Source organism: Pan paniscus, chromosome 9 (genome assembly GCF_029289425.2).
Source record: "Pan paniscus chromosome 9, NHGRI_mPanPan1-v2.0_pri, whole genome shotgun sequence".
In the NCBI taxonomy this organism is placed as follows: domain Eukaryota; kingdom Metazoa; phylum Chordata; class Mammalia; order Primates; family Hominidae; genus Pan; species Pan paniscus.
In genome coordinates, this window is record NC_073258.2 from 33287786 (window position 1) to 33301794 (window position 14009).

General features: G+C 36.3%; 1 protein-coding gene across 2 annotated transcripts in view; it reads right to left on the reverse strand.

Moving 5' to 3' along the window:
* Positions 1-14009, reverse strand: part of DCDC1 (doublecortin domain containing 1) — a 497588-nt gene that overhangs the window by 205262 nt on the left and 278317 nt on the right. For both annotated transcript variants that reach the window (XM_055094254.2, XM_055094255.2), the window contains exon 18: positions 8960-9020. In XM_055094254.2, coding sequence (XP_054950229.2) covers positions 8960-9020 — 61 coding nt within the window. The remainder of the gene's footprint in view (positions 1-8959; positions 9021-14009) is intronic.

A 14009-nucleotide genomic window follows, 5' to 3' on the forward strand; every position in this document is an offset into this window, starting at 1 on the left:
GCTGGAGTGCAGTGGTGCAATCTCGGCTCACTGCAAGCTCCGCTTCCTGGGTTCATGCCATTCTCCTGCCTCAGCCTCCCGAGTAGCTGGGACTACAGGCATGTGCCACCACGCCTGGCTAATTTTTTGTATTTTTAGTAGAGACAGGGTTTCCCCGTGTTAGCCAGGATGGTCTTGATCTCCTGACCTTGTGATCTGCCCACCTCGGCCTCCCAAAGTGCTGGGATTACAGGCATGAGCCACCGCGCCTGGCCCATTAATGTATTTTTTCTAATATTAATTTTTATCGCATATTATATTATAAAAATTAATACTTTAAAAAATTGAAAATAGTGATATTATTGCACATACTATTCAGATAATTTTGGAACGAGATTTTTGAATCACTAAGCTAATCCAAAACATTAGCAAAAAGAAGTTTAATCCAAAAAAAATTAGGATTTTCATTTTACCTTTAATCTTATTCATCTTTATTGCATTATGTTACTTTTTGTTTTCTTATGTCAGTTCTTATTGTCTTAAGTACATTCAAGACAATTCAACTGAAAAGAATGTGATGGGTAATGGAGAAGCAGATTATTTCATATTGGTTCTGCTAAAAACATCAAAGCCCAAATTCAGCAACAAAAGACCACTGTGTTTTCAATATGAGAGAAAACAATACCAAATATGTTCCACAGTATCAGAACATTAAAAGAATCGACTTATAAAAAGCAAGACAAACAGTAGAAAACAAACAGTAGACACATTCCAAGACCGTAAGTAACAGCAGCATGGCTCAAATTCTGGCAATTGTAAATACCTTATATAGTTATGGTAGCTTCATGTTATGATAGCTTCATCCTCTAATAGAAATAAAGACATTTTATGTAAGTTCATTTCTGAGGTACATGCCCCTAATACTAGAAAGAAGATGTACATGGAATATGGTAAACTTCAATATATAATATATCCAGTGAAATGGAAGAGGAAGTGCCCAAAAGGTAGGGCCATGATGTGGCTGAGCATTCTGCTAGACACTGCAGAAGCAAAGACCAAAAGTACAACAATGACAAAAATGCAGTAATGGGCTTTGCTTCCTGGAGTTGAAAGTTTGGCAAAGGTGGCAGACATATATAAATAACACAAAGTGACCAGAGCTATTATTCATCCTCCCATCATGCGTTTGGAGACATTTACAAATTGTCCTGGAATTTTCCCTTTGGAGTCATCCTAAACCATTCATTTCCCAGGTAATATCCAGTCTAATACTTTAATACCACAGTTATTCAGTGTTATCTACTCTAAGACAAGGTGATCTTGACGTCCAATGAGGCACCCACAGGTTCAGTCATCAGACCACCAATACAGACAACTCCTTCCTCCAAAATCGGAAACTCAAATTTTTCTTCTAGGAAGTCAAAAACCTAATCTTTCAACTTTTTCTCCTTTCAACTTTTCTTCCCTTCAACTTCACCAGTGCATCACCCTAAACGGACCTCTAATATCTTAAGCCCTCATTATTTTCCAAGTCCATCAGCTCTTTGGCTGATAATGCATTCTTCACATTCTAACCTATTTTTTACCACCAGAAGATAAATTTTAACAAAGCCCATCTCTAATCACATAATTCCCATTTCAACAACTTCAAATAGCACATACTGGTTAACAACCTACAGTCCTATCCTGGTTTTAAATTCCAGCTATGCTATTTACTGGCTTTGTGACCTTGGGTAAGTTCAACTTCCATAACAGAGAAGTTTTCCCACTAAAGATTGAGTAAGAACATGATCGGAATTTCACATTTACCAAATTCACTCTCAGGATGCAACTGTAACTCTCTGTTGCTAAACAGAACCCCATCCATTTATGAGATTTTTTCCCATAAATGGAGGAGATGGATCATCTCCATCACTCCCAAGGTGTTCCCTTCATGTCTGTTAGAAAGGCTATGTTTTACCTAACTTTGGACCTCCACAGGAGTGCTTATGTCCTCAAGGGAAGTATGGCAGGCAAGTCTGCCGAATTTCACCTGGAATTTTAAACTCCAGATACTCTACCTACTCTTGGTCAATACAATGATCAGGCATGTTTTTGAAGAGGGTCTCTTTTTTCTTATTATTATACATGCTTTTTATAGAAACTTAGAAAATGTAGTAAAAACTGAAGAAAATAATTATCCATACTTCCACCACCCATTTCACATAAAAACTTCCAGTTTTGTCTCTATACATGTTTACGTACAATGTAAATAAATGTAATAAATAAAATATTGTTTTCTTACCCGATTTTTCTCAATTAACAACATTACGATTTTTCTTAATCATCATAAATTATTCTCCATTATTTGTGATGCCAACATTTGGTATTCATAATAAAGACATGCCACAATATATTCATACAATCTCATTGTTGATTTCTTAACCTGTTTTCAATATTCACCATTCTAAATAGTACTATAATGGACATTCTTAAAGATACATTTTGGTGCAAACTATTGATTAATTTCTTGGGGTAAGTTGCTATAAGTGAAATTTCTGAGTCATAAGGAATATGCATTTTTTAAGGATTTTGATAAATGTTGTCAAACTGACCTGCAGGAATATTGTGCCACTCTCTTTGATGGTCCCCAAAGTTCCCTGCTTCCTTGTATTCATACCTTTGTGTAGCCCCTCCCATACTGTCAACTCCAGGAAGCAAAGCCCATTACTGCATTTTTGTTGTTGTTATATTTGTGGTCTTTGCTTCTGTAATGGGTAGCAGAGTATTCAGTCACATCATGGCCCTACCTTTTGGGCACTTCCTCTTCCACTATGTCATCCAAAGAATTTGGCAGAAGTGGTGGATGCCATTTCCGAGATGAGGTTATAAGGGGCACTTCAGCTTCTGTTTTGCTCTTTTGTTCTCTCTCACTCTTTTGTCTAGCTCATGTTGTGCAGGCCCACATGGCAAAGGAACTAATGCCTCTGGACTACAGCAAGTAAGTATGCTTAGAAGTAGATCTTCCAGCCTTGGTCAAGCCTCAGATGTTTGCAACCTGAGTTAGTCTCACAAGTAACTTTGAGTTAGAACTACCCAAGTAAGTCACTCCAGGTTCCTGGCCTACCAAAACTATGAAATAATAAGTATTTGCTGTTTTAAGTTACTATGCTTTGAAGTAATTTGTTACACAATTAAAAAATAAAGCAAAAGATAACTGATACATAAAATGAGTGTGTTAGTTTTCTTGTATCTTTACCAGCATTGTATATTCCTAGTTTTACATCTTCCTAATGTTAAAGGGAAGAAAATACCATCTCATTGTTTTACAGTTATTTTATATCTAGTGAGGCTGAAATTTTTATTTAGTTTGGCTCTTGTAATTTTTCTCTTGTCATGTATTTCCTTTTAATGTCCTTTGCCCATTTTTGTATTGAAGTGCATATCGTTTTCTATGCCTATATAAGGTTTATTATATATTGAGTATTATCTCATTCTCTGATGTTTATGTTGCAAAGATTTTCCCCATTTTTCATATTCTCCTATTTATTTTTGCTTAATTATTTTAGATTTAGGAGTTTTTACATTTTTATATACTCAAGTCATTAGTTTTTCCCTGTATGGATTCTCCCTTTGTTTGCACACTTATGAAGATGTACTATGAAGATGTCTACTCACTATTACACTGGGTTAGATGTTTAATCCATATTTTCTTCTATTTTATGGTTCCACGTTTAAATCTTTAATTTAGCTGAAACTATGAATTGTATAAAGGAGGTGATATAATTTTACTAACTTTTTGTAAAGGAATAGAGGAATTGTTAACTTTAAAAACAAATAAGACAAAAGACTTATCCAAGTAAAAACAATACAACAAAATGCAATAAATGTATTTAAGCTTGTTCATTATTATTATCATTATTAGCTACAAATTATCAATTTGCTGTTAAAGGCCAGGATCTGTGCCAAATACTTAAAATGCTAGTATTAATAGCTCCATTTTCCAGAGGAAGAATTTGAAGCTTAAAAAGGTTAAATGACTTGTCTAAGGCCACACAGCTAATAAGTGTTGGAGCCAAGATTAGTTATTAATATCCTAAAGCAGTAATTCTGCCTTTTTAAAAAATAAATAACATGAGCTCCATTTATGATCCAGCTGCAAATAATTATCAAATTATCCTCCATTTTATCCTTAACTAGATGGAAATAGTTTTGAATATGACTAAATTTAGAGCTAATCAAAATTTCTAAACCTCTAAAAGAATGAAATGCCTCATTAATAAATAGTTTTGCTTTGGGAATTTAGAGTAGCTATTGTAAAAATATCAGTGATTGTGTTTGGGAATTAAGTTTTAGAAACAAAACCTTGAAAATAATTTGTGTTTGAAGCATAAAAGTATGCATCATTTGATAATCAGCAATAATATTGTTAGGAACAATTTAAAAATTGTAAAATGAGACAAAAAGAAAGGTAAAATGAGTAGCTGAGCAGCAGTGGATATGAAGGCACCTAAATCTGGGGAAAAAAATGAGAAAGTACACTTAAAACTTGATTCTGCTCTTCTATGTCTGTTGATGGAAAAAGTGAGATTTAGATAAGATGGAATTATGTTCTTGGGTAATATGAGTCAACTGTGTTCAGGTATGTTTCATAATTACGTGCAGGCACAAGCCAAACAGCTGGAGAGATATTTTGGTATTGTCTAAAAATTCTACTTTTTATTTTTACCAAGAAGTACAAGACTCCTTCTTCATCTACCTAGAGCCTCACTCTGGCTCAGGAATATGGTAAAGATTATAAATGGCATGAGGGATGAATAAAAGGAAAGTTGGAGTGAAATCTTGAGCAAAGTTAGGAAAGGTAATTCTTAAAAAGCTTTGACGTTTCATTGATGTGTCAAATTCCCTTCTATGAACAGAACTAAAGGTGAATAGTTCGGGCTGGGTTAATAAATGGGGTGAAATTTTAGCTGGTGTACCAACAAATAACTATTCAGGGAAGGAAATGTTATTATAACACATTTTTATATTTAAATTGTATCAAACTCTAAATTTCTAAAATGATGCAAGTTGTGACGTAATTCTAGAACAGTAGAAAAATAAAATCACCATGCTTATCAGTCAGGGTCCAGTAAGGAGATACAAACCACATAGTAATCAAAGAGGGAAAGTTGAACATAAACAATTAGTAACAGGGGATTGGAGTGGCTAGTAACAGTTAAAGAGAACACTAAAGAATATAAGAATGGCAGGTATAGGGGAAATGGAAGGTATAGAAAGATGCCTGACTCATGGCTCAGATCCAGTTCACATCAGAGAGGGCACAGCCATGTCTCACTGGACGTCGAAGAAGTCACTGAGGGGTGGCACCAGTAGTATTCACTGCAAACTGACTTTGGAGTTACGGGAAGCTGTCCATAGGGAGGTGTTTAGCTGGTAACCCTCCACACAAAACTCATTTGCTATGGTCTGAATGTGTCCCCCAAAATTCGCATGTTGAAACTTAATTGCCAATGTGATAGTATTAAGAGGTAGGGCCTTTATGAGTTGATTGAGTCATACGGCAGAGCTCTCATGGACAGAATTAGGGCCTTTATAGAAAGGCTCAAGGGAGTTTGTTCAACCCTTTCTGTCCCTTCTACCATGTGAGAATATGGCATTTGTCCCCTCCAGAGGATGTAGCAACAAGGCAGACAGCAGCCCTCACCAGACACCAAACTTATTGGCATTTTGGTCTTAGACTCCCCAGCCCTCAGAAGTATGAGAAATAAATTTCTATTGTTTATAAATGACCCAGTCTGTGGTATTTTGTTACAGCAGCACAAATGAGACAAATTGGTACCCAGAAGTAGGGTGTTGTTATAACAAATGCTTAAAAATGTGGAAGTAGCTTTGGAACCGGGTAATGAACAGAGGCTGTGAGAGTTTGAAAAAGCAGGATAGACAAAACCTATATTACCATGAATGGATCATAAAGGGTGACTCTGGTGATGACTCTGAAGTGAAGAGCTGTAGACAGAGCCTAAATTTTTTTATAATTACTATTATTTGTATACATTTAAGAAGCACAAGTGCAATTTTGTTACACGGCTATATTACATAGTGGTGGAGTCTGGGCTTTTAGTGCATCCATCACTTGAATGATATATATCGCATCCATTAAGTAATTTCTCATTATCCATCCTCTCACCCTTCTGAGTCTCCAATATCTATCATTCTACACTCTATGTCCATGTGTACACATTATTTAGCTTCCACCTATAAGTGAGAACATATGGGTTTTGTCTTTCTTTTTCTGAGTTGTATCACTTAATGGTCTCTGTCAGTTGCATCCATGTTGCAGCAAAATATATTATTTCATTCTTTTTAACAGCTGAATAATATTCCACTGTGTATATATACCACATTTTCTTGTCTATTTGTTCACTGATAGAACCTTAGGTTGATTCCATATCTTTGCTATCGTGAATAGTACTATGATAAACATATGAGTGCATGTATCTTTTTGATATAATGATTTCTTTTCCTTTGGGTAGATATCCAGTAGTGGGATTGCTGGATGAAATGGTAGTTCTATCTTAAGTTCTCTGAGAAATCTCCATATTGCTTTCTATACAAGTTGCACTATAATAATTTACATTTCCACCAAGAGTGTATAAGTGATCCCTTTTCTTTGCATCCTAGTCAATATCTGTTATTTTTGTCTTCTTCATAGCAGCCATTCTAACTAGTGTAACAAGTATCTTGTTTTAATTTTGCAGTTCTCTGATGATTAGTGATGTTAAGCATTTTTTATACCCTTGTTGGCCATTTGTATGTCTTCTTTTGAAAAATGTCTATCATGTCCTTCACCCACTTTTTAATAGAGTTATCTGTTTTGGCTTATGCTGCTGCTGAGTTCCTTGTAAATTCTAGACATTAGCCCCCTGTGGGGGACTCTCAAAGTGCTCAGATTACAGGTGTGAATCACCATGCCTGGCCCATTCATTCTTTTTTTTTTTTTTTTTTTTTGAGACAGAGTTTCGCTCTTGTTGCCCAGGCTGGAGTGCTGGAGTGCAATGGCGCGATCTTGACTCACCACAACCTCCGCCTCCTGGGTTCAAGTGATTCTCCTGCCTCAGCCTCCCCAGTAGCTGGGATTACAGGCATGTGCCACCACGCCCGGCTAATTTTGTATTTTTAGTAGAGACGGGGTTTCTCCATGTTGGTCAGGCTGGTCTCAAACTCCAGACCTCATGTGATCCACCTGCCTCAGTCTCCCAAAGTGCTGGGAGTACAGGTGTGAGCCACTGCACCTGGCCCCATTCATTCTTTTTTATTCTTTTTTTTCTTTATTTTTGTTTGACTGGATTAATTCCAAAGACCTGTGTTCAAGTTCTGAGATTCTTTCTTCTTCTTGATCTAGGCTATTGTTGAAGCTCTCAAATGCATTTTGTAATTCTTTCAATGAAAATTTTATTTCCAGTTGTTCTGTTTACTTAATTTAATTTAATTTTTATTTTTTGAGGCAAGATCTCACTTTGTCACCCAGGCTGGAGCGTAGTGGCATGAACACAGCTCACTGCAGCCTTGACCTCCTAGACTCAAGCAATCCTCCCACCTCAGCCTTCTGAGTAGCTGGGATCACAGGCATGCACCACCAGGACTGGCTAATTTTTAAATTTTGTAGAGCTGGGATCTTGCCATGTTGCCCATGCTGGCCTCAAACTCCTGGGCTCAAGCAATCCTGCCTTGGCCTCCCAAAGTGCTAGAATTACAGGTATGAGTCACCATGCCCAACTGCTGTTTATTTGGAGATATAGATGTCCTTGATAAATTTCTCATTAATCCTGGATTTATGTTTGGATTTCTGTATTGGTTTTCAGATCCTCTTATTGGTGTCCGTGTCTAGGAAAATGGGTGATATACTTTCCAGTGTCATTCTTTCTCACACAGTGTCCCAGTGTGATATCCAGGGCTTGGGAGGCTCAAGGTGCTCTTCTGTGTCCTGGATTCCCCAGGGGGAGGTAGATCACAGAGGAACTCACTCTCCCTCTCCCATATTGGGGATTCACTTGCCATTTTCAGCTAGACCCCACCAAGCAGGCTGCCTGACCACCTTCTGTTTCCCAGCATCTAGGTTTTCTTTTGCTTGTCTGTTAAGCTTGTTTTCCTTCTTGGATAAAACTTCACAGTGTGAATCTCTACACACTGGTTTGCTTCTTCCAGGTGGGTGAGGAATGCTGGAGAATCCTCTCATCTGCCACCTTGGGAAACTCTAAAGCTTCTTAGAGATTACTCAAGTGGTTGGGATGAGAACATTAGTAGAAATATAGACAGTAAAGCCCATTCTGTTGAAGTCTTAGAAATGAGAAACAGACCTTGACCTGTTTCTGTAAATAAAGTTTTATTGAAATGTAGACACATCCATCCATTAACATATTATCCAGTGTCTGGCTCTTTAGAAAAACATTCGCCAACCCTGCCATATAGTATTCCAATGAATACACAGTGTCTAATACAATTTATTTATCCCTTCTACTGCTGACATCCATTTGAGTAATCACAACTCTGAAGCTACTAGAATTAGTATTGCTATTAACATTTTATTAATTTATTGTTTCCTTAATATATGTAAGCATATGACCATTTGTTGGCATATGACTAGTAGGGGAATTGCTGGGTTGTCTAGACATGTTCAACAGTAGTAGATACTGGTAGTTTCCCAAAGTACCAAATTCTTCATTTCAATGTAGAAGAAAACTGATGCCCTAAAATGCTGGGTAATATTATAGCAATGAATTAGGAAAAATTATTTTTGACTTTAGAAAATGTGTTTTAAAATTTAAAAAAAAGTTAAAGGAAATTATTGAGTTAAGTTAAATTCTAAATTTCTAGGTACAGAGTGAAGTCATATATGCAGAAAGAGCATTTCTTGCTCTAAACAATAGATAGTACCCTTTATAAGAATCTGGGAATAGAAAAACTTAGGCATAAAAGCTGTGGATTATAAAGTCCTTACCTTTGAATAAATGCAACCATCAGTTCCAAACACCCACTTCTGAGATTCATCTCCACTATGTCTGTAACGAAAATGTAATTTAGAGATTGACATCTTCTCTCCACAGAAACACTTGTAGGTTTTAAATAAAATGATCATTTTCCAGATAGCCTGGCAGGAGGACTGCCCACACTCTACCAAAGATTCTGCCACCATCACTTTTATCTCAGCAGCTAAAGCTTTCCCTAAGACAACCAATTTCCCTCCTACAATGCTCTGGTACCCTAAGGGGGGTAAGTATGTGCATGTGTGTGTTACCAGTAGCAACAGTGATCAAAAATTTTAGAGAACAAATACAATCAATGAGAATATTATGGAAAGTTCTGCCTGCAAAAAAGATCCTCTATGAGACAAAGAAAGAGACTTAATTAAATATAAAGATTAAGAGAATAGTAAGAAAAAAGATACCATGGAAAATTAGGAACCTCACGTGCCTAATTCTGAAACAACTAGAGAATTTTGTCAGGGAATATTGTATTTTCTCAGCTAAGTCTGAGTAAGAAAAACCTAAAATGTGATGAAGCTAATTATGCCTAAATTAACTAATCATGTATTCATTAATATTTAGAAATCTTACAAAGGTAGAACAAAAATGAATTAAATTAAGTGTAACAGGATGTTAAACAAGACTTTTCCTACTGCCTCTGAGTTTTGACAGAAACATCAAAGGTTGAGTATAAGAGGTGTCAGGTAATGCTCTATTCTATTCTAAAGCAAGGTGCTATGTGATCTGGGCAGAGTATGTAAAGGCAGCCGTCCAAAACTAGTTCAGTACACATTAGTCTTTAGCCTACATCCAGTCATGTAAAAGAATATGAAGAATTCATAGGCATGTTGAAATGGATGCTTAATAACAATGTAGGTGTCTAGAATCCTAGCCTCAGAGGTTTTGATTCTGAAGGTCTGGACCCACCCCCCACCCAAAAAATCTACATTAACAGGTGTTTCAAGTTATTCCAATTATAAAATTCTGGGGATTTCTATGTGTGTGGTTAATAAGCCAAACTTTGGAAACCATGTACTAGAATAATGAGGGCAGTGAGGAAATGAAAAATCAAATGTTTAAACTTAGAAATAGTAAGAAACATGTTGTCTCTGTGCTGGGTTCTGGGCACAGAGCTTCTAACTCCCTTGACATTCCTTGAGTGATAGAAGCATCTTTTGTCCTAATGAGGGGATTCTTGGAAGGCTCCTGGATGAGGGCTGGTCACCAGAAAGACCAAGTCATGATTCAAACACTGGAACTTTTAGTGTCCCTGTGCCTTCTCTTAGGAGAAAAGAGGAGCTGGAGAATGAGTTAATAATCAATCATGCCTCCATAAAAATCAACAGAATATAGGATTTGGAGAGCTTCTAGGTTTGTGAACACATCCATGTGCCAGGAGGGTGGTGCATCCCAACTCCACAGGAACAGAAGCTCCTGTCCTCAGGACACTTCCAGACCTTGCCTTGTGTACCTCTTCATCTGACTGTTCATGTGTATCCTTTATCATATCCTTCATAATAAACTGGTAAACATAAGTAAATGTTTCTCTGAGTTCTGTGAGCCATTCTAGCAGATTATCAAACCCAACGAGGGGGTCATGAGAATCCCGACATATAGCTGGTTGGTCAGGAGTATAGGTGACAACCTGGGACTTGTGACTGGTGTTTTAAGTGAAGGCAGTCTTGTGGGACTGAGCCCTTAACTTGTGGGATCTAATGCTAACTCCTGGTAGATAGTGGCAGAACTGAATTGAATTGTAGGACACACAGCAGGTGTCCACTGAGAACTGAAGAATTGCTTGATGTGAAAAAACAAAAATAACACATCTAATATCAGAAGTGAAGTGTATGAAGTAGAGAAAACTACAAAAATATTATAAAGGAGAAATGATTTGATGATTGAATAAATGAGGTGGAGGTTAGAGAGAGTAGACAACGGTGAGTCTGAGATGTCAAAATTGGGAAAAGAAGAGGAACATGACACCATTAAAGGAAAATGAAATGAGAATGGAGCAGAGGCGGGCAGAGATGTGAAAAATAAGAAGAGTTCTAATAGATATGTAAAAGAGTTTAATATTAAATAAAATATCTTTCAAGGTATAACTGACCCCTAAGCTAAGGATCCCATTCTAAGGCTTTGACAATGTAATTGTTGCTCAAAACAACTTCAGCATTAGGTAGGGTGATGAAGGTATCAGGGGAAGTTGTCTTTCTAAGGATCTTTCTATATTATAATTAATAAAGGAAAAGAGAAGCTTTTTAAATTTTGACTTGGGGTCCAGAACTAAAATGATGGTTATGATAATAATGATTATCCAAGAAAAAACAGACTGTGAGAATTTGAATGGAAGTGAGGGGCTATCCCAGTCGAGTTCTCATTTTATAGATGAATAAAATGAGATGCAGAGAGATGAAGTGAGCTGGTCAAAATCACAGCACTAGTTATTATACAAATAGGAACCAGAACCCAGAATGTCTGACTTAAGCTCAACATCTCAATTAGATCAGAAAAGTATAACGGAAGTTATTTTGTTTAAGTGGAAGACTGAAAATGGAGTCAACATCTTAGTCTCACTAATTATAATTTGACACAATCTCAGTAACTTAATACATATTGATATAATCATAATGTTTTTATACAACTGTATTAAAATAATCGCCAGTTTTATACTATAACAAATTCTCCTGAGGTACTGAGAAAGTTCATATTTCAAACCCTGAATGAAGAAATAACAAAAACAATATTGCTAGTCTTTAAAGCTGTCAATCCCAAGCTGAGAAGTATACTCTTTTCAAAATAATAAAAAAGAGTGATTGCTGTAATGCTTTGATAGAGATGTGTTGGGTTGCAATAAAATTTAGATCATTTTAATTGTAAGGGCTATAACTCAATGCAGCTTCATTGCTTACAAGCAATCTCTCCTGTTTCATAAATTATTGTGAGTATATTTCTTCGAGATAAATAAAATGGCAAATGATAATTTTTCAAGGTATACGACATCTGCAATTGGCAATTAATAAACTGATGTTAACCATACAAATCTGTAAAATTCAGAATTTTGTCTTTTAATCGAATTACGGTGTTGCCTTGATGATGAATTATGCTGATTTGAGTTTCGACTTTCTGAACTTACAGCATCTTCTCTCAAAACTAATACAACAGAAAAGATGTCCACCAAGCTGGCAACTGTGTGAGGGCAGAGACCATGTATATCCTCAGAGCTGATCACAAGGCCTGGCATGTAACAGGATATTAAAGCTATCTTTGAATAAATAAAAACGTGAATAAAGTGTCAGAATGTTACTACCCTAAAAATTAATCATAAAGCCATCTGAAAATGTTTTAAATTTAATATATGGCTGTTTAGGGAACTTAAAAGATCTTTTTGATAGATGGCTAAAGAAGATAAATTACACATTTGTTAAGAAAAAAAGAAATAAGGCCGGGCGTGGTGGCTCACGCCTGTAATCCCAGCACTTTGGGAGGCCGAGGCGGGTGGATCACGAGGTCAGGAGATTGAGACCATCCTGGCTAACATGGTGAAACCTCGTCTCTACTAAAAATACAAAAAAATTAGCCAGGTGTGGTGGCACATGCCTGTAATGCCAGCTACTCGGGAGGCTGAGACAGGAGAATCGCTTGAACCCAGGAGGTGGAGGTTGCGGTGAGCCAAGATCATGCCATTGCACTCCAGCCTGGGCAACAAGAGTGAAACTCCATCTCAAAAAAAAAAAAGAAAGAAAGAAAAGAAATAATTCTGAAAGAGATGCAAATTTCTAGCATTTGTCAAATTTTATCAAGCTTCAATTCTGTTCTGGCATATCTTTTCCTAGAAAATTCTACTAAAACCATGTAGTCTTATATAATCTATAACCTCTGGGAGCTTACTAGTATCACTTCTGTTGGTAGTCTACTTAAATCTATAAATGTTGTCCCTAAATTTTACCAAAGTTGTAAAAAAACAAATCTCTCATGAAGTGCCACATTAGGCTGGATGAAAAGGTATCATTCTAATTTACAATAACTTCTTAAAGAAATAAAATTTCTACACACAAAAGTGTATCTGCCTATTTTTCAAGACATTTTATATGTAGAAAAATCAAATTTAGATCCAACATACAATGATGCTCAGATGAGACTCATTTAGAGAATGATATCATAGACTTTCCTCTTCTTGATCAAAAAGCACCAAGCTAAAAAGATTTTTTAAAAACAAAAAATAACAACGACATCAATAATGAAAGGAAGGGAAAATGGAGGAGCTATATTCCATCCAAGAATCAGTCATAATATCATGACATACACTGAACTAAGGTTGAGAGACTTGAGTTCTAGTCCTGCATCTAACGTTAACTAGACATATGACCTTTAGTAGATCACTTAGTCTCTAGTGGCCTTGGAATTTTTTTTTAATAATGATGATACTCTTATCACAACTGCCATTATCACCACCTCTACCACCACTAGTAAAGAGAATTTTGAAGCACGCATTCTTCAGATCCTTCCTTCTCTGAAATCATATGACTTCCAAGTGTTCTCATTTTATAAGTGAGGGAACTGAGAATGATCTGCCCTGGGAAGCTTGCTAAGTAGTGTAACCCTATTAAGCATGCATATGTGTAAATGTCTATATAGGTAATATAGATATAGATATCACCCATACAGCTATATCGATATGTGATATAGATACAGATATGATATAGATATCTATATCTATACATCACACACATATATGTGTGTAATATATTTACACATATATATGTGCATAATACATTTACACATATATATGTGTGTAATACATTTACACATATATATATATCTGTTTGTATGTGTTTATACACTCACACATTCATCATTTCCTGGTAACTATATGGAGGGCTATTATCATGCTTCAGGATCACAAGTTTCTTTTCTCAGACAGCCTCAAATGGCTCTGGTGTCTATCAATGCTACCCGGGCCAAAAGTAGAATGCATGTAGAGGATGGGGAAAGGGATTTCCAGTCCATAATTCATAACATAGTAAG